The sequence below is a fragment of the Empidonax traillii genome, unplaced genomic scaffold (assembly GCF_003031625.1).
Source record: "Empidonax traillii isolate 1590-97213 ecotype Southwest subspecies unplaced genomic scaffold, ASM303162v1 scaffold398:size1781980, whole genome shotgun sequence".
Taxonomy (NCBI): domain Eukaryota; kingdom Metazoa; phylum Chordata; class Aves; order Passeriformes; family Tyrannidae; genus Empidonax; species Empidonax traillii.
In genome coordinates, this window is record NW_020955591.1 from 1,689,155 (window position 1) to 1,708,806 (window position 19,652).

A 19,652-nucleotide genomic window follows, 5' to 3' on the forward strand; every position below is an offset into this window, starting at 1 on the left:
CAGCATCCCCTTACCACAGCTTCCCCTCCTGGGGACCCACTAGGAAACTCCCCACACACCATCTGCTCCCCTCAGGTGACTCGCAGGTGGCAGAGGACATCCTTCCCACACCATCTGCCTCCATGCCAGGCCACCTCTCCCCATCACTGCCCATGCCCCATCCCAGCCAACATCCCTGAGCCCTCTGGCTCTGGAAAACTTTACGTATGCCACCAGCACTAAGCCTCATGGACAAACTCAGGTCTTTATTTGGTCTCTCCATGACTGGATGCTACACACAATGTGCAGAAACTTGCTGCTGCAAAGAGGTGTTTCTCCACACACAGCAGTGGCCAGCCCAGCCTCCCTCACAGCTCCCAGCTGCTGCTTCCAAGTAGAATATACCCTCGTCTGCCTGTGGATGTCAAATGGCAGAGACATACATAGACGTTGACATGAACGTGGTCAGAGCCATCCACATGCTGTGGCATTATTTTTAGCCCAATGGTGAAATGTCAGAGGGGTTTTTATTTATTTTCTCTGGAAGGCTTGTTGCTTGAAATTGCCATTGGCAGAGGCTGACCCTGACCCTGCTGTCACAATGCAGTCTGTCATCCAGGTCCATCACCCCTTCCCACCCTTGAAAAAATGTGCAATTTTTCAGGAGGGGAGGGTGACTGGCCCAGTGTGCCTGGCAGGGCTGGCACCCTTTGGAGGACAGGTGCCCACCCAGCCCCACAGCCCAGCTGTGCCCACCTGTCCAGGCTGCAGCTTCCTCAGCTCCCCCAGCCTTCCCATATCCCAGGAAAGGTCTCACTGAAGCTGCAATACACAGCTGTGAAATGTGAGGGACACCAGGGCTGGCCTTTGGAGCAGCCATGCAGTCAGGAAGGGCAGCAGGCCATGGGACGCTCTCTGCCCTTTAGTGATGTGAGGGGTGGAGTGTAACCATGCCAAAGTCTCATGGGGCCCTGAAAGCACACAGAGGACTCCCTGGAGACGGAGCAGCCTGTTCCTTCCTGCTTCTCTGCCACTCTCCCCACGCTCAGCACTGCACCAGGTGCAAAGCTGGTGACAATTACAAGCCTGCCTGGCTCCTGAAGAGCTCACAGGACCCCATCTGCACCCAGGGCTCCAGGCAGAGAAGCTGCCCCTGAGCTGGGATATCTGTGCCCCTGGGATGGTGGCACAGCACCACAGAATGTGGCAGAACCACCAGGTCTGCGCTTTCCCAGGGTCCCAGGGCATGACACATCTGCTACCTCATACATTGACAGGTTATGCATAAGTTTTCCCCTTTACTTATTAGGCAAGGTGATTCGAGGGAGAATGGCAATTCAGGAAAACACTGGCACATATGAGGTAGAGTTTTTTTGCTTGTTTACATTGTCAGAGAGGAGCAGTAACGGCCTATTTTCACACAATAGCAAAGGAGAGCCTTGAACCACATCCAGCTAGGAGGTTGTGACCAGTCCATAGATAACTGCGAAGAAAAGTCAGTGTTTTCCTGTCGGAACTGCCTATTTACATCTGAAAACTAGCAGAGACCTTGCCCGGAGGCTCGGACAAACAACTCCTTTCACTGCCTGCTTCCCATGAGGCTTTCCCCTCCCTCTCCAAGAGGAAATTTCCAGTAACTGAGGTATAAAAATGAATGCAAGACTGTGCTCTGGAGCCAGCTGTAAAATTCATTCGGGAAGCGCTCCCCATCCCACAGCCCCCATGGCAGGCTGCCCCCAAAGTGGGTCACAGGCTTTGTGAGAGAGCAAAGAGGCAGCTCTGTCTGCACCCCTCCTGCTGCAGGTCGGGCTTTGGGGGAGTGGATCAAGGTGCCCAGAGCAGCAGGCAGCCCCAGCACAATGGGCTAGGCAGGATTCCCTCAGAGGGTCCTGGGTCCCTCAGGAGGTTGCAGTGCTAGGACAACGTGTGCTGCAGCAGTCCCTGGTTTCACGCGAGATTGCAGGAAACAAGGGATGGAAACAGAGAGAAATTTGGTGAGGGTGAACCTTCCCCCTTCACACATGCCACCATGCCACATCCTGGGAATAACCACTAGCACTCAGATAAGTGGCAATCTCCAGGAAATTTTGGAGGAGTGTCTTTCTGCCATATCCCACCCAACTTCCTCCTGGACTTTGCATAGAAGATTAGGACTTGAGCCACATAGTTTTCCTGCAAAAATGCAGGAATTGTGTCTTCCATAGCTGACAGCTTCTCCATGCATCCAGCTGCATGGGTCCCTGATGCTTTCAAGGAGATGGGATTGCAGATGCTGCCACATGGGATTCTCACAGCAGGCCTGAGGGAAGGCAAAAAAAAAGCTGGGTAATAAAATACCCCTTGTCAGAACATGGGCAAGAGTCAAACAGTTGAAACATCCCTCCCATACACAGACTCTTGCATGAAGATGTATCGACATTTACCTGCTGAAATTCTCCAGTTCCTGGGCTACATAAGCCATAGTCGTGGGCAGCATCCCTGCTGCCTGCCCCATCTAGACAAACCTTCTCACTCCTCTTCTGGAAGGACATTTCATGATAACACGAAGCAACCAAACCTAGCGCTTTTCCCAAGTCCTCCCGCTTCCATATACAGAAGGGACAAATGTGTTCCTGGTGAGGAGAAAGCCACTGGTTCTCAGAGTACCTACAGGTCACACCCCAGAGCGTGGCAGCAAAATCCCAGGGCTGCAATGGAAGGAGGAAGGTGGTACATCCCATAATTTTACCATTTCTGGTACCCCTGAGCTCAGGTGAGGTGATCAAGCTGTGCTACACATGTGCTTCCACTGTAGTGCAGACTCAGCCTGGTGTGCTGGGATTTGGGAGCCTGTTTGCCCAGGGCATTTCAGCAAATAGGAGATTAAGTGACTTAGATTGTTTTAAAAACATGTTCCTGGATATCTTTACTAAAGTAAAGGTGACAGCATGGGTAACTTCTTTAAAGGAGGGTATAAAAATGGGTGGCTGATAGCCAGTTCATTATATCAGAATCAGTTCTCATTAAGAAGGGGAAGCTTGTGTGCTTATTAATTGTTTCTCTAATTGCTTTCTCTCCCTGCTACGAGGACAGCCTGCTGTCTGCCTGTGCCTGGAGGCCCCAGGTCAGCGCCCTGCATAACTCATCCCTGATCTGCTATCATGTGTAACTATAAATAAATCGTGACACCTGAGAGCACAGGAGGTGGAGAGGGACTGGGCTTCTCAACCTGAGATACTCAAACTAGTCAGCTTATCCAACAGAAGGTGACTGGTGGCAATCTGTAGATATTAAAGTGAGAGCGACTATTTCTGATAGCCAAGGGATCTGACCCGGCCAAGATAAAACAAAATTCTCTGGCTCTGAGCTGGAGCTGGATAAATTTGGACTAAAAAGAAGTTGCTGATTATTCAAAGTGAAGAAAATATCTGCATTTTCTCTGCTAGGAAGTATTTTAAAACCATGAGGAACTGCTCAGCTTTGAAACCTGCTGCAACTTACCCCCCCAAAAAATAAAAAAGCCCAGTTTGTGACTACGAAGGAGTCTCTTGGGATACTGAAAGGCAATTGCAGGTGCTTCAGATGAGCACTGGCAATTCACACCAGGGGATTTAACACCTCACAGTAACAGTCATCCCTCTGATTTAACTCTCCCTTCTACCACCAGCTGCTGCTGCCAGCATGGAAGGAGCACACTTCGTCTGGTTTTCACGTCATGGCACAGTCACTTACACAGGGCCAAGACTGGTTCAATTAATGCAGCTGTCATAGAGGGGGCAAGGGTGGGGCTCCCATATCCCTCCCCCTGGCACCAGGGAAGCAGGAGGACCACTGAGAAGAAGATTCCTCGGTGGTCCCTACCAGGAGGCATCAGCACTTGCCTGGAAGACCCTGTCCACGCAGAGGGTAAGAGCTGGGAGGAAGAGGATGCTGCAGAGAGACCTTGCTGCAGGAACACACAAACAGGAGTGAAAGATGGGGAGGAAGAGCCCTGTCTTCTCGTCTGCCTCTTCTGTAACCTGAATCACACATCTAAGCGTTCAGCACCCTGCACTGCCTACAACACGATCCTCCATGACGTGAAAGTCTGCAGGTGGAGAGAGGAAAGCAGAGCCAGTGTAGAGAGCAGTGAGGACCTTGGGGAGGTGATGCTACAGCCATCATTGCTCCACTTTCCTGTAAGCAGGAATGCCTACACCTGTGCAGGTATTCATGTTACACATAAGCACACTCACACACCTACCTTTTCTAACAGCAGAGGCAGCCACAGAGTCCGTATCTTCCAGGTTTTACTTCTATATCTGCAAAAAGTAAGTTTGCTTCTGTTTCTAATTCCCTGCAATTATCTTCGAATGCCTTCAAGAGAGCAGTTCTGTCTTCTCGGCTGAGCGAGTCTTTGATGTCCAGCACCGCTCTCAGATGTTCCTTCCTTTCAAAAAGGGTAAGAGGGCAGGTCAGCAAATGGGTCAAGGAAAAAAACCTTTTCTTCCTATTACTCAGTTTTGCTGGACCAGACCAAAGACTGGAAGCTGCTGAGCTGCTTTCTGACACCTGCTGGCTACCTAAGAAGGAGGAGGCTGTATCACAAGAGCTGCGTGGGATGTGGCTGAGCTCATGGGTCCCAAGCCCAGGGCACACAGCATCCCTGTGAAGTTGTGGAAACCTTCAACTCAGGATATTCCGAGAAAAAGATCTGTATCTATTATAATAAGTTTCAGATAACTCTGCACTTGACCATTTGGAAGCATTTTTGATATCTTTTCTCCCCTCGAATGGTGCTAATTCTTGTTCACCTGGAAGGTTATAGGATTTTTGTTCTACAGAGCATTGCTTCTCTGAGCAGCACCATATTAGATATAAGGCAAATGTATCCAAACCAAGCAGTTTTAAACATATAGAAATCTGTTGTAATAAAGAACAGGGCATTCACTCACACCAGTATGACCTCCTCTGAGAGTTGGGTCTTCTGAGTACTTCCTATGCCCTCTTCCTATACTATGCATATATAACTACTTAAATGTGTGTGTATATACATAGCAAGAGAGCAAGAATTGCTATGCTGTATCAGATAAGCAGCTTTTTAACTCAATAGCATCTTCAAAAGTAGTAAATATTCAGGAAAAGAATACAGAAACCAGATGAAGCTTAACACGATCTCTCTTTGTCTTTCTCTCTTTTTTTTTTTTTCCCTTTGCTTCTGGCAGTCTACAATTTAGAGACTTCCCTTGCTGGGGGTTACGTCATGATTGTCATGTTGAATAGGCACTGAAATAATTATCTACCACGAATTGTCTGCTCCCTATTTGAAGCTATTCACACTTTTGGCCTTCACAGCATCCTGTGACAGAGAGCTCTTCACTGCAATCATGTTAGGTTGGAAAAACACAATCACTAGCACAGCACATCAGAACAAAAGATAGATGTAATAAACCATAGACCTTGGAACAAATGCAGTTAGCTAAGATCTCAACCTTCCTATTAAAAGCTGTGTTTCATTTCTGTCAACAGCTTCCTGTAAGAAATGGAGATGTATATTCTTGCTGAATACACTTAGAATTTTGTGAAAATAGTAATACAAGGATTGGTAAGGTGTTGAAGCCAAAGGCCAAGCACTCAGAAGTTATGAAATGCCTGAGTTACGAATGTTCTTGAAACCTACATTTAACACACATGCCCCTGTCAATTCTCCATTCAGGTAGTGCTTTTCCACAGCATTTCTGCTTTGTTGTCAGCCATTTCATCCATCATTCACCTTTACAAAAGCACATCTCAACCAGTTCATGTCTGGCTAAGTTATAAACGATGTTAATCAGCATCTGCAAAGAGGCAGCACCAAGTGCACTCAAAGGTGACCATTGTGCCCAGCGCAGTGCACTGCAAAAATTATCACAGGACTAATACTGCTGTAGGTTGTCTGGTGTCAACTAATCATGTCAGAAGGTACAGAAGTCAGACCAACAAAAGACATTACCCGAGCTCAGGAAATTCTTTGAGAATGGGCAGAAGAGCTATTTTCATCCCCTCAGCATTGGAAGCTTGAATGAGTTCTAAAATTGCTTTTATGGGATCCTTGAGGGGACCAGCTGCAGGACCCTGAGGAGAGAAGCAAAGGTGTGTTCAGGGCAAGAGGAACAGCACACAATGTTAAGAGCTGGACTCGTATCAGACTGGGTATCTCTCTGTGTGAGTTATGAATTTGTGGGACTGTCTGTGCATGTATAGAAACCTGTTTTGCCCCCAGGGCAGGAGAAGAGAAACTGGGGAGCAGTCATGGACTGCTTCCAGGGTGGCTGGGCAACTACCTTCAGCAGTGCAGAATCCCCTCCTGCATTTACTTTGGCAAAGGAAATGTACCTCATTTTTCCCTAAATTGCCTGTCCTTTCAAGACCATTTCACTCTTTGGAGAGTGTTTTGCTTCCAGATGTAAGCACAGCCCTCTGCTTGGCTTACATGAAAACAACCTCTGTTGGCCAAACATGCTGGCATTTCTGCTGTCCCAAAGCAAGCCCTGGGACAGAAAAGAGACCTTAAGGAGAGGATGAGGGAACACAGATCCTCTAACAGAAAAAAGGGAAGCAGGGCTGGAGAGTGTAAATAATATGACATGGTTGGTAGATGCTGCATATTATCAGCTCCCTCTAATCTGGAGCACTCAGGAGGAAAAAAAAGCCTCATCAAAAACCACACAGCATTTTCAGCAAAGCTGAAGGAGCAGAGTGCAGATGAACTGCTTCAGGTCTTGCTCACATATTTCATCAGTGCAGTAATACAATTAAATTGCTTCCCTGAATTATTGATGCCACCACGTCAACAGAGACTCCGTGACAAAGCAAACCTGGAGAACGGGATGCCAAACTGGGGCAGGAGAAGCCCAGGTTCCCCTGATCTCCACAGGGCATTGCAAACAGCAGGTCACATTCTCCATGCAGCACCTCCGCACTGAACATAAATTAAAAATAATAGTAATATTTGAAGACAGCCTTCCCCCTCTTCCTCTGCACTGCAGACACACAGCACGCCTAGCTCGGCTCAGTGCACAGGCTGTGCTCAGCTCCTGAGGCACCGGTACTGTACAGCTTCATACTTGGCAAGCTCACTATTACAAAATGCTAATTAATTTGAAGGCGTCAGATTTAGTTAAGCACTATATAGACAGGCAAGGTCAGAGGTAAACAGCCTGCAGTCTAAAAGGGAAAAGAAAAAAAAAAAAAAAAAAGAGGTGTCTTGTCAGCAGTGTTTAAGTGCCTTTGACATGTACTGCTCTTGGGAGAGAAGGAAGGTATTTCCTAATGTGTTTTGAGGATGGAGGGGAAGGAAGAGCCTGAAGAGAGGGCAGAGCAGGGCAGGGAGCAGGTGCAGCCTGTGCAGCAACTGCACGATAAATTCAGTCTGCAGCAGAGTACATTTTTTGCATGCATAACCGTGTGCCTCATTTGACTGAGGATCAGGCTGTCCCCTGCAAATCCCTTATGCATTTCTTTCCCAAGGTTTTCGGTGCTCCCACCTCAAGTAAGAAAGTGCACAGACTGGGGACACAGGGCTAATCAGATGCAGACTTTTTTCACCCAAGCTGAATGTAGGGTCTTAATAGATAATTAGATTTCCTACATTTCCTCCGTGCTATAAAACCAGCTTTCTGTGTATATTACAGCCAAAGCTGATGCTGAGCACAGCATTACTGGTAAACTTCAGAGTTAAGATTAGAGAACCCTCCTGCCATTCCCCATAGCTTGATTGCTCAAAGCACTGACTCATTTGTGATTGATCATTACAGGAGAGGTGTGTCTTCAGCTAAAAGCACTGTCAGCTTCCAGCTTTCCACCATGAAACTAGTGCATTAATTGTGATGGCTCTGAGAAATTTTTAGAGAAGCCTACAGATGATCATTTTGATTTCATTTTTTTCGTTGGACACAGCAAGAATTGCTGACAAATTGCTTCAGAGGACTCATCTGTGAGAAAATAGATTTTCAGTCCCTAGCACTTAAATTGACAAGTTGTGAGAATTACTCAGAATTTGCGAAATTATTAAAACCAGTATAGCCGAGGGGGTTTATAAGCTCTTTCACATCTGAGTCCTGTTACCAGAGTGACTTTGCAACCAGCACCACTGTGCTGCTCAGCCCAGCCTCTTACAAAGCACTGCGCTTGGGCACTCTCAGCCTGCGCTTGCTAATGAGTCATGCCAGGGACATTGCACAGCAGTGATTCTCCAACTGGAGCAGCTGCAGGAGGGGATGCTGCTGCCGTTGCAGTCCTTGCCCTTGGGTAATCAAGGGACCCATGTGACAGCCTGGTGGCATCCACAGATGTCGTGTGTGGCACTGCCAATTACACCAGATTACGAATTGAGCAAAGAGGCTTTTTTAAGCTTCCGAAGCTGTTTCTGCAAATCAGACCTAGCACTTTTCCACAGGTTTACTTCAGAGGTGTGGCTCTGCTTTTACACCTAATCTATCTCTTCTGCAAGGCACCTTTACCTCCTTATGCTGTGACGTGTTAACCCCGCAGGAAGACTCGTTCCTTAACACAGCTGTCACCAACCACAACAGCATCAACATGTTTTTGCCCTTGGGGAAATGCCACAGCGGAGGAAATGGCTCACGCAGCCATCATCCCAGATCTGAGAGGCTGGGAAGGGCCTGAGGGGTGGGAAGGGGCCGGATGGAGGGATAACAATGCACACCCCATGTCCAGGGAGGAGCAGCCATGAAGGGCAATCCATGGAGCAGGTGAAGATGTGGAGTAGCCAGTTTGGTTCTTCACTCCAGAGGCTCAAGGAAAGCGCTGCCCCTCCATGCCATGACCCAAGGCTTGCTGGAGGGAGCTGACATCTTTGGAGCTGTCTCACCAGCTCAGAGGAGCACACCTCATTCTTATGTCAGTGGCAGGAGTGCGAAACTTGCCTCCTCCAGTCACACATTTCAAAACCATGAACTAACAGCTTCTGGCAGATCAGAAGGGCCGTCAGCACATCTGACTGTCATTTCTGTGAAGCTGGATACCCCTGCAGTAAAAAATCTTAAGCTTTTTTGTTGCTTTCAGAGTCTTTTCCTCTGCTGGTACTGCTATTGATGACAAGAAAGCAAAACTGTAACCATATCAAAGACTTACTAAGCACTCTTTAAAGATGGCTTGCATCATGTTATGATCTTCTTCTATCTTGTTGACAACCCTCCTCCTCTGCACAGAAGATGGTTTCCTGGGAGTGGTCAGGAGAGCCTGCACATATTCTGTAATAACAATGGCATTGACAGCCTGGACGAGAGCCTGTTTCAGAGCAAAGACACCCAGATTAACTTCCCTGGACTAAGCAAGGACCAGACCATATCTATAGGGCTCTGAGCAGTGTAGACAGTGGATATAGTGTCCATGAAGATGGTTGTCCCATCTCTTTGCTTAAGTATTCCTTTAAAATTCTTGGTCTAACACATGGAATAGCTCCAAGCTGCATGCAGATGACACAAACATTGATGGTAAGTGTGGAGACATCCAAGCAAAAGCAATGGAACCAGTTACCTCAGCCAGAGGTCACTCACACTCCAGAGCTGCAGTGATACTTGGCATGGCTAACAAACACATCACCTGGCGAGAGCTTGGACTAGAGGCAAAGCCAGACCCAGCCTCCCTGGAGCATCTACACTGGACACAGGGCCATACCCTTGGCACACAGTTGTGGCTGGGCACAGAGAAGTTACCTGGGTATCTCTCTCCGAGCCACCCTGAGAACTCCAGTGTGGAGGAACCCCAGTGGGCTGAGGAACTCCAGTGTGGAGGTCATGCAGTGCCTGAAAGGGCTGAAGAGCATTTCTGAGGGGAGAGGGGCTGCCGCACAGAAACCACATTTCATTAGCAATTGAAATCAGAGCGGTTTTAGGCTGCAGTCCAAAGGTACAGGAAATCCCCAGTCCTGTCCAGAACAGACAAAGCAAGAGACAGAGAGCTCTGGCACAGTTTTTTGCCACCAAGCTGCTGCTTGCCCCAGCACTAATGTGACATAATGTCCAGTGACAGGCTCTGAACAACAGCAGAATAGCTCCTATTTTTTTATCTTTTATTACCTTTTTCCATAGTGCAAAATGCTAACTAAAATCACTGTCAAAGGGACTGCAGACCTAGGAGCCCCTTGGTTTAGAGGGACATATGTGACACAAGTAGCAGCAGCAAATCCAGCCTGAATACGAGAGGGTTCCCCAGGTACCAATCTCATGCTGAAGAGACAGACTCAAAGGGTGTTGTAAGATCCTAGAAAAATTATTTAGGCTACTGTAAAGGTGAAAAATCTTGGGCTCTTTGTGAGGTTTTTCTTTGCCAACCCTCTGTGTCCTTTAGGAATCTGGACCTTTCACCTCTCTATGTCCTCTCTCCATCAAAGGGACAAATATTCCTTACAAATAAGGTTGAACCACATTAGAAGTTGAAAAAGTTCCCAATATAATGGTATTGTGGCAATGGTAGGATCAGAGATGATTCAATGCTCCCCCTTTGTATTTAGGAGGTACACTCTGTTTCCACATTTCTTCCCTTGTTGGTTTCTCTGCTGTGATTACAGAAAGGTCTCAGGTGTCTCTATCCAACTGTTGGATAGAGGAACTGGATGAGACCATTAGATAGTTAAAAGCCCTTCTGACAACAAATAAAACTGCAGTTTGGGTTAATGTTCAAATACTGTGCCATCCAGAGTTTCAAGGACTAGTTTTAGTGATTTCCTGAGTAACATCTTTTTCTCACTTTCTTACTTATTTCTTACCTTGTACGTATCTGTTTTTTTCTTCCCAAAGGCCAAAAAGCTTTGCTTTAAGGATTCAAGAACGTGGTCAAAACCACTGTCACACTTTTTGAAGTGGTCCTTCAGTGTTCCCTGAGGAAAAGGCACAGAGTCAAAGGGTGCACATGTAGAGACACCACACAGTCAACAGACACAGATTATTGTGCGTTTGCTCCTTCTGCTCTCAGAAACAGACTCCTCCACAAGCTGCAGCATCCTGTGCCTTTACTTCAAAGAAAATCAAAACATGAAAGAAAGAAACAATTCAAACTCAGGAAGGATGTACGAAGTTCTCTAAGCCCAAACCTGGAAGACAGAAAACCTGAGCCCTAGCTCTCCTGTTTCTTCCCAGGGTTGTCCAGGCTTCCTGTCAGAACTACCCCCAGTTCCCATCTCAATGTGTGGGCCCCTTGGGACAAGCTGGCAATGAGCTCTGGAGACCAAAACTGCCCAGTGCTGCCAGGTTTTCTTCTGTCATTTTCCTTTTGTTGCCTCCAGGCTGCTCAAGGGAGCCTGTTCAGTGAGCCTGAAGATGCTCAGGGGAGCTTCCCAAGGAAACACACAACACCACACACTGAGGAGCCTGCAATTGTGTGTTACCAGAATACAGACCAAGGACAGGAAGGGTGTCTGAGCTAATGGGCTGATACTGGCAAGTGTGAAGGGAGGGGAACTTATCTCAAGGGAGGGACATATTTCTGGTCAGTCTTCTCTGCCTCCTGACTACTCACCACAGCCTTGGGCTCTGTGAGTTATCACTGTCCTGGGAAGATGTCCAGCTGCTGGGGATGAATGGATACTCAGTAAAATTCAACCCTTGGGGTCTGGATTCCTAGAGGCACCACGGGGTGCCTACTTGTAGCACAACAGCAACACTACAAACAATGGAACTGGGATCCCAAAACTGGAAAAGTGAAGAATCTGTCCATACACAGATTCTGACAAAGCAGAGGAGCACTAGGGACTGGAAGATCAAACTATGGTTTCACCCTTTCCAAATCAGGACATGAGAGTGAAGAGCACATCTACAGTCTTAAAATAGTCAGTGTTAAAAAATGTCTCCCCTACCTTGACTTTAGAAGTGACTGTCTGCAGAAAACACTCTGTAATGTCGTCTTCCATCCTGTCTAGAAATCCATTTACCTTAACATCCTGGCCAGTGCTGGCACTGTAAATGTATGTTAGCTTAAGCCAGACAGTCCTGTTAAAAAACCAAAAAATATGGAAAGTATAGATCAGATAAAATCAGGCTATTCTCTCAGATCAAAACTCTTCCTACTGTAACCAACACTGGGTAAGTAAATGGACATATGCTCAGGTTCAGGGCTAGCTCAGTGACCCACATTTGTGCACCCATCTTTTGGATGGATCTCATTAAGACACTACCAAAAGGACAGGAAACCTCAGTGCACACAAATGCCACTTGTACTCATCACTAGTGGGATCAGATCAGTAAAAATTCTAGTATTTTCAAAAATGAGTAGGCATGAAATGGTCTTGACAAACAGAGACTGAATGAGCATCCTGTGTGCTTCAGACAAGCTACAAATACAAGGCAGTTATTTTCCATCAGAACAGTCTTCAGATCAGCAAATCCTGGTTAAAATTACTACCAGCTTGAAACCAGATATTTTACATTCTGGAAAAATTCGGTGTACAACTTCATTCTCAGGATCACTGTAAAGAATTACGTAAAAGAGACTCATAAGTATTCATTCTGGGATCCAGCATCAGCAACATGCAAATGCAACAAACAAAACAGCTACCTAGGCTCAACACAAGGCTCTGATGTCAAGTAATCACGATGCATATGCTGGATTTTGGCATTTTGCTGACTCCAGAGATCCCCAGATAGCTTTACACAGGAAGAAGTGAAGTAACTTTGTTTTCTCCGTTGCTGTGAGTGCTTCTGAAATTAGCTCATAGGTGGAAGCAGCCTCCTCCACCCTTCTGTGCTTTATTGCTTCCCTCCTTCCTAGCAACCCCAGGGAGAGCCTGGCATGGTCCATGGGGCTTCATTCAGCAGAGCACTGAACCTTGTGCTTACCAAGTGCATTGGCACACACATCTCAGCATAATCTTTATGAGGCTTTTGTGCTGAAGAACAACCAGGCCAGTGAAAGGAACCACAGCACAACACAGACAGGGGTAGCCAGGATACCATCCCCACATGTGACACAGCACTGCTGCCAGCCTCCTGCTCAGTGCTATGGGCACCAGGAAGGGGGAGATGGTGGACCACCAGCTACAGCCCCTGCCTCTGCAAGGCCTGGGAGCAGGCAAGCAGTAGCAGCACAGCACTGCCAGTGCAGCAGTCATGGCCCTCTGGCCAAGGTCACAGCCCCCATCTGAGCCTCCTTCTCTCTGGGGCAGCCAGGGCAGCTCTGAAAGGGCCTTGCTGGCAGCAGCTGGTTCCCTCCGTGCTTCAGGGTTGATGTGCACAGGGTTGGATGCCCAGATCCAGCTGGAGGCAAGGTTGGCCTCAGAGCAGATTCAGAAGGAGATCAGACAGCAGAAAACTCATTTTTCTCCCCAGGCTCTGGTTTCTAACCTTAGAAGGCAGCAATTCTCTAGGATTCGTAAGCTGCTGCAGATTGGTGGGTAGCCATCAAGCTGGAGAAAGCTTCTTACTTCATCTTCATAGCTAAATTAAAACAGGAAGACATATCTTTAATCTGGCATGCTCCATAATGCATCTGACAGCAGTAGCCTGTCAGCAAACTGGAGAAATACTCTGTGATTATTTGTCTTTTCACTGTGCGTTTTCACTCCGCAAGCGGGATCTACAGCATGACAAAGGCAGTCTCTGCCCTGCCCAGCTGCTGGGGAAGGAGAGCATAGGAATGACATAGGGAGAGCCCTCAAGCTGCCCGAGTGCCACCGCTATGGACCAAGAGGCAGGAGGTTCATTTTACACCATTGCTGCTGCTGCAAAACCTGCTTCTGGGGAGCAGCTCAGGCTTTGCTGATGGAGCTGTGGAACAAAGACTCAGCGTGTGTGAATAACCCACAAAGTGTATCGGCTGCTTTGTTGCAGCTTCTGTCTCATGAGTGGCTCCTGGTCAACCTTGTTTTATAGGAATTTCTTTTGTCTCATCGTGTGGAGGGCCAAGGATCTTAAATGAAACCTCTTTCTCAAACATTCACCTATAACCAGCATTTTCTGGGTATACACAGGGCAAGAGATGCACAAGTACAAAAAGAAGACAAAGGGAGTCAGAAGAAGTGGTGAGAGGGCAGAAGATGAGAAGATGACATTCATCTTCCTATGAAACCAGGACAGAGAAGAGCTCCTCACCCCTCACCCCCCCCCCCCCCCCCCCCCCCCCCCCCCCCCACCCCCCATGTAGCCAGCAGCAACCACCGTGCCTGGGAAGCACAGCCAGGGTAGGAAGGGCCAAGCCTGGGCACGGGCTACATGGCTGCCCCTCTTCCTGGCTGTGTTTAAGGTCTAAGTCTCTCCAAAACATCCTCTAAGGCTTTAACCTGTCCTGGCAAGTCCAGATGCCTTTTGTCCCCTCAGCTTTAGCCCAACAGCAAATGCTGAGCACATGGAACAGCATTGAAGCCCTGTCTCTCCAGAAACAGCTTGACAGGAAACAGCCATCAAACTAAAGATTCAGGTGAATACAGCATCCCCAGTTGCTACATAAGGATTTCTTTCTTTTGAGCATTAAGGGTGCTATCAAGGAGGAAAAGAAGCATCCCTCCTACCTCTCCAGGAACCTCAGGCATTCCTCCAGGCACACAGCTTCCACCTTCTCGCTCAGGCTCTTGCTGACACGCCTGGCAGCCTCTGTCTTCTCTGTTAGTATCTGTGGATTTCAATGTGTGAGAGGAGGGCAGGCCAAAGCCATTTGTTCCCAATGCAGTGAACAGGAATACATCCCACCACTCACCTCCTCCAAGTCCCTCTGCCCTCTAGGCAGCAACTTCTGCTTAAGTTTTGAGAGCCCTTACAGCTATGGTGGAAATAAAAGTATTTTTCAGGAGCCAGATTTTAATGCCTGACCCTACATCTTTGCTAACATGACTTTTGTTGTGGTTAGCAGGCAGGAAGGAGTCCAGGAAAAAGCCTTTCTCTGCAGATGTTCTCTGCTGGCAAGATCCATCCTGGCAGCTCAGCTTAAAGAAAGACCTGACATCTGCAGGAGCACCTGTGCTTCTACCTGACTCACCCTTGCAGATAAATCTGGGGGCAGCTGCTAAAGAAGAGGTTAGGCAGCTGTAACTGACCCCAGCTGGGTGGCCCAGGTGTCTGCAGGAGGTGGGCTGTGCCAGACAGCTCAAAATTCACCCCATATCGGGCAAGTTTGAGCAGGTGGCAACTTAATGCTGCCCATTAGTTGCTCTGTGGAAACAAAAGCTTGCAAGGGAAGGAGAGCCAGATGGATAAAAGGAGACAGATGGCCTCATAGGCTGTGCTCTCCCAGTGCTCGTCATCCAGAGACAAAGGGTGGCTCACATCATGAATGGGTTTTTCCACTGCTCACAACAGATGTAAAAGCTCACCCAAAGGGACAGGATAAAATATGCCACCCCAAAGTGTCAGGAGATCATGGCTGATGAGTTTTCATGACACCCTGTTCATTTTTTATCTAATCTTCAGTGTCAGCTTGTGAAAATTGAGGAGGCAGTAATTTCATAAGGGTTTCCTATTTATCCAGGTTCTTCCATCACCCACCCCAGAGCATTCGAACCTGTCAGTTTTATGCACAACAGAGAAAACCACTCATGCTGAAGCACGGCCAGATGTTGCAGATATGAGGACCACATGATTTAAACCAGACTTTGTCCTAGTTCCAGTTAGAAACCTTTGCTCTCTAAGTCAGGAGCAGGAAAACAAATAAGCTTGGTGGCTAAAAGTCATCCTAAAACAGGTACATCACTGGGTACATCACTGCTCCACCACTCCAGTGGGCACAAGGCAAGGCGAGGAGGAAACAGCCCCTGCTCTGAGCTCTGCACTTGGTGTCTGGGTTTGAGTTGGGCCAGAAAAGCTAGTTTTTGCAAGCTAAAGCTGTGTCCTCACAAGGAAAGACAGCTGCTGTTGATCTGCAATGCCTCCAATGGGGTGCCTGAGGTTGTCTGCCACCCCAAAGGACCATGGAGCTATTTTCCTCCTCCATGACCTGAAAGAGGACTGCCACTGGAGTGGTGGTAGTGGAGAAGAAAGATACAGTCGTGACAGCCCAAATCCTACCCCTGATCTCCAGCATCACTTGAGCTTACATGTGAACTCCAGGATTTGTTTTAATCCTTCTGCAGGTCTTGATCCAAATGCCCTCTGGCCATGTTATGTGCTGCTCTTAAATCAGCAGAGTGTGCTTCTGCAGTGTCCTTTGAGCGCTCACCTTCACTGTGCTCTGCAGTGTCCCCTCTCACCACCCAACCCATGAGGACAGCAGTCACAGCTGTACCCAGCACAGGAGCAGGGAGCAGCCTGTCTGCATTTGCACTGCCAGATATGGGGCCCTGCCACAGCTTGGCACCCTTGCTGCTTTTATAGGAGTGCTCTGCAGCACTCACACAGAGCAGAGTGGTTAACATACACCACGACTTTCCAGAACTTTACAAGAAGATCCAGGTGAATATATGAAAATGCAACTTCAGTTTGAATTAGCTAATCTCAGGCTCATTTTTATTTTAGTTAGTTTTTTTTCTTTGCCTATGCACAGAACAAAAACAGGTCTGGGAGCAAACAGGCACAGTTTGAGTATGGCAGCTAACTTGCAAGCCTTTAACACATCCAGCTTAGCCTGAAACATGCAAATACCCACATACTTGTGTGCAAAAACAGGACTGCCCCTGAGTGTGAGAGCTTTCTGTGGTTCCTCCCAGTTTACCTGAATGACTGCGGCATCTGTACAAGGGGGTTTTCCAATATCAAAGGCTTCTTTCAGGGCTTTCTCTACTTCTTTCTAAATATTAAAAGAAAAGAAAAGAGAAAAGAACAGTTGAGATACAATGGCATTCATAATGAGTTAGGTTTCCCAGCCTCTCATTATGTGTTTGGGCTAGATGAATTTCTGCCTCTATTTTTTTTGGCTGTCTCATTTAACCCAAAGCCTGGCTACTTTCCATCTGACCTAATAACATTGTTCTGTTTTGTTCTACATTGTTTGTTTGAGTTTAAATGATTTGCAGCTTCCTTTCATCCCAGTGTCAGCTTGGGTTATCTACAGTCTTCCCTAGTTAGCTTAGCTCAAATGAAGGCGCCCACACAGCAAAACAACGCTTAGACACACAACTCCATGCTGCCAGCTACTGTAGCTGAGATTTTCCACTCTCCCCAGCCCCAACCGGCACCCACATAAACCAGCCAGCACTAATTAAAAGCATTCCCTCGCTTGAGCCAGGGACTTGTGAGTGCAAAGAGGATTCGGGTTAGTGTTTAAAGCTACTGTCATGATGAGATGAGCCCCGTGAGGCTGCACAATGGGAAATTTCCCAAGACTTGGCTGGCTTACAGTACTTTGAATGGGCTGTAAAAACAAAACTAACACTGCAGAGAAAGGGCTTGTTGCTTAAAACATGATCTGACCTTTATAGAAGCTTTAAACTCAAAAGCCTGGCTCATTTATTTATTCGTTCATTCCTGCATCTTCCTCCAAGGAATGTAAAGTCTGATCTTCCACGTTTTTCTTCGTTCTTTTCTGGCTGATAAATTAGGAAATTTGTGGCTGTCAACTGAAGATTTTCATCAAAAGTATATTTAAAACAACTGCTCTCCCATACCCACTGAAAAGTGTTAATCAAAGGCAAATAAGCAGTTGTAAACAACTCGAAAAAAATTCTTTTCCTCCAGAGTGTCATCACCTGACTGTGAGCAATTGTGTGAACACGACGTGCTGAGATAACACATCCCAGCCGAGCTGCACAAACATTTCCAGCCTGCCCCAGCTGCACACTAAAATGAGCCAGCTTAAGCCAACATGAAGATCTTGCTCCCCAATGGGACAAAGCATGGTTTAGTGAGTAACTGCAAGGTAATAACTTATTGAGCCATGGTACTTAGTTGTTTTGGGTCAGATGATGCGTCTGAATTAACACGAGATTTTTGTTTGTAGCTCTGCGTTGATAAAAGCACCTCAGGCACCAAGGCTCTGAGCTGGAGACAGAATTTTTGCTGTAACAAACAGGCCCAGTTTCTTTCTTGTTCCTCTCTCTCAGGCCAAGATATGGCACTCCATATTGCAAAGCCTCAGATCCATGGATGGTCAGTCCACCTGTGCTGACTGCCCAGCCAACTGCTTCCTCTCAGAAAATGCAGGGGGCTGAGCTATAACTTTGGTCCCTCTTCTCTCTGGCTGCTGTTTTAAAACATGCAAGAACTTAACATCCTTGAGACCCTCACGTTGCTATCAAGTATGGTCAAAATTGGCTAAGATGGGTGGGAGTGCACCGCTGACACATGGTCAGGAAAGCGGGCAGAAATGACTGCACAGCCTTATTCGTTTGGGCAGCAGCAGGTCCTCAGCCCAAATTCTCCAAAGCACATGAACTGCTCAGTCCTCTATCTGTCTATCTGAAAAAACAGAGGTGTCAGGGGGGAGAAGACACAGACCCAAGTGATCCTTTGCAGGTCAGTGTAAACCCTCCTCATTTTCCACCTGTCAGTATCAGAATGAAAGCTAGCATCGTGCTGGAAGGTTTGCCTTCCACTCGTGTCAGATTCCGCAGTACAGCAGGGGCAGACGTGTCAGACTGACCACCAAATCTATGGCACCATCATTTTCACTTCACCAACCTTGCAACCTCAAAGGCACAAAGCTCCCTGGGCCCTAGACATGTCCAGGCTGGGGGAATGCTACCTTGCATGCAGAGCTGACCAAGTTCCCCACAGAGGTTTTTGCAAGTGGTTTTGAACCCCACATGGCACATGAGCTCTCAGCACCTTCAGATGTGGTCACAGTTCTCGCTACTCATTTCTGTTTAAAGTGCTTTTAGTATGCACAGATATCAGGCTGGCACTCCCAGTGATAAGCCAGGTATTTAGAGGCAAAGCAGGCCATGGCTTATTCTGGTCAGGCTCTTTTAATTTAGAAAAATTTAGTCATCCATTGAAGTGGTAAAATGCATGGCATGTGATTTAGTCACAATTATATATGATAATTGTTCAGACATAACTGACAGGAATTTTGCTCAATAGCAACTTGCTGTATATTTGGAATAATGAAGGGCTAGAGTATCCTGGAACCAGAAACAGAGGGACAAAGCAGGTTTTATAAGCTATGCCACTGAGCTGAGTGAAGTGACATCCATAATTTTTCCATATGGAATCAGCTTATGTCCACTTAAGCTCATTAGCTTGAATCTGGAGCTGGTCCCAAGCTTGCCAGGTCTGAAATAAGCCAGGGCAATGCTGTGCTACACTCGCCAGCACTTCCAGCTCTGCTCTCTATGTATAATGCAGCACCGTGTAGAGCTGCAATGTTTCCAGATCCAAGGTGGCGTGAAAAAATGCAGCCAACTCAGGGTAACATGGCACAAATGCTCTTAACCACTGCCAGATTGAGGTGAACCTGCTCAGCACTTCATGTATCACAAAAGCAGAAAGCCCACAGTTAAGCAAAAGCTTTCTCCAGCTACTACGTTAGAGGGAAATTTAAAAAAAAAAAAAAAAAATAAATTCTCCATCACTGTTAGTCAGCATCTTTGAGGGCTTGTCAATGACCCAGGGACGTGCTCTAAAATAACCTCAGTGGCATTACCCTGAGTAAAGTAATTTCCTTCATTGAAACAAGTGCTAAAAAAAGACTTTAAGAACATGTGGTCTTTCCTGGGGTAATGAAGAGAAACGGCCCATAAAGATGCCTAATGTTAAACACTGAAACCAGTAGGCTTTTAAACATATTGTCACCAGCTGGCACTTCTACTCTCATGTTTGTGACTACTTTCATGTTCTCCTTCAGGGAGTAGGTCT

General features: G+C 47.1%; 1 protein-coding gene across 4 annotated transcripts in view; it reads right to left on the bottom strand.

Annotated features, from left to right (window-relative positions):
* Positions 1-200: 200 nt before the first annotated feature.
* LOC114062330 overlaps positions 201-19,652 on the bottom strand; it is a 42,299-nt gene continuing 22,847 nt past the window's right edge. For all 4 annotated transcript variants that reach the window (XM_027893617.1, XM_027893619.1, XM_027893615.1 and 1 more), the window contains exons 5-13: positions 16,573-16,647; positions 14,441-14,541; positions 13,278-13,370; positions 11,795-11,927; positions 10,709-10,819; positions 9,073-9,228; positions 5,930-6,051; positions 4,202-4,387; positions 201-2,278 (exon numbers count right to left, since the gene is read on the bottom strand). In XM_027893617.1, coding sequence (XP_027749418.1) covers positions 4,207-4,387; positions 5,930-6,051; positions 9,073-9,228; positions 10,709-10,819; positions 11,795-11,927; positions 13,278-13,370; positions 14,441-14,541; positions 16,573-16,647 — 972 coding nt within the window. In that variant the 3' untranslated portion in view covers positions 201-2,278; positions 4,202-4,206. The remainder of the gene's footprint in view (positions 2,279-4,201; positions 4,388-5,929; positions 6,052-9,072; positions 9,229-10,708; positions 10,820-11,794; positions 11,928-13,277; positions 13,371-14,440; positions 14,542-16,572; positions 16,648-19,652) is intronic.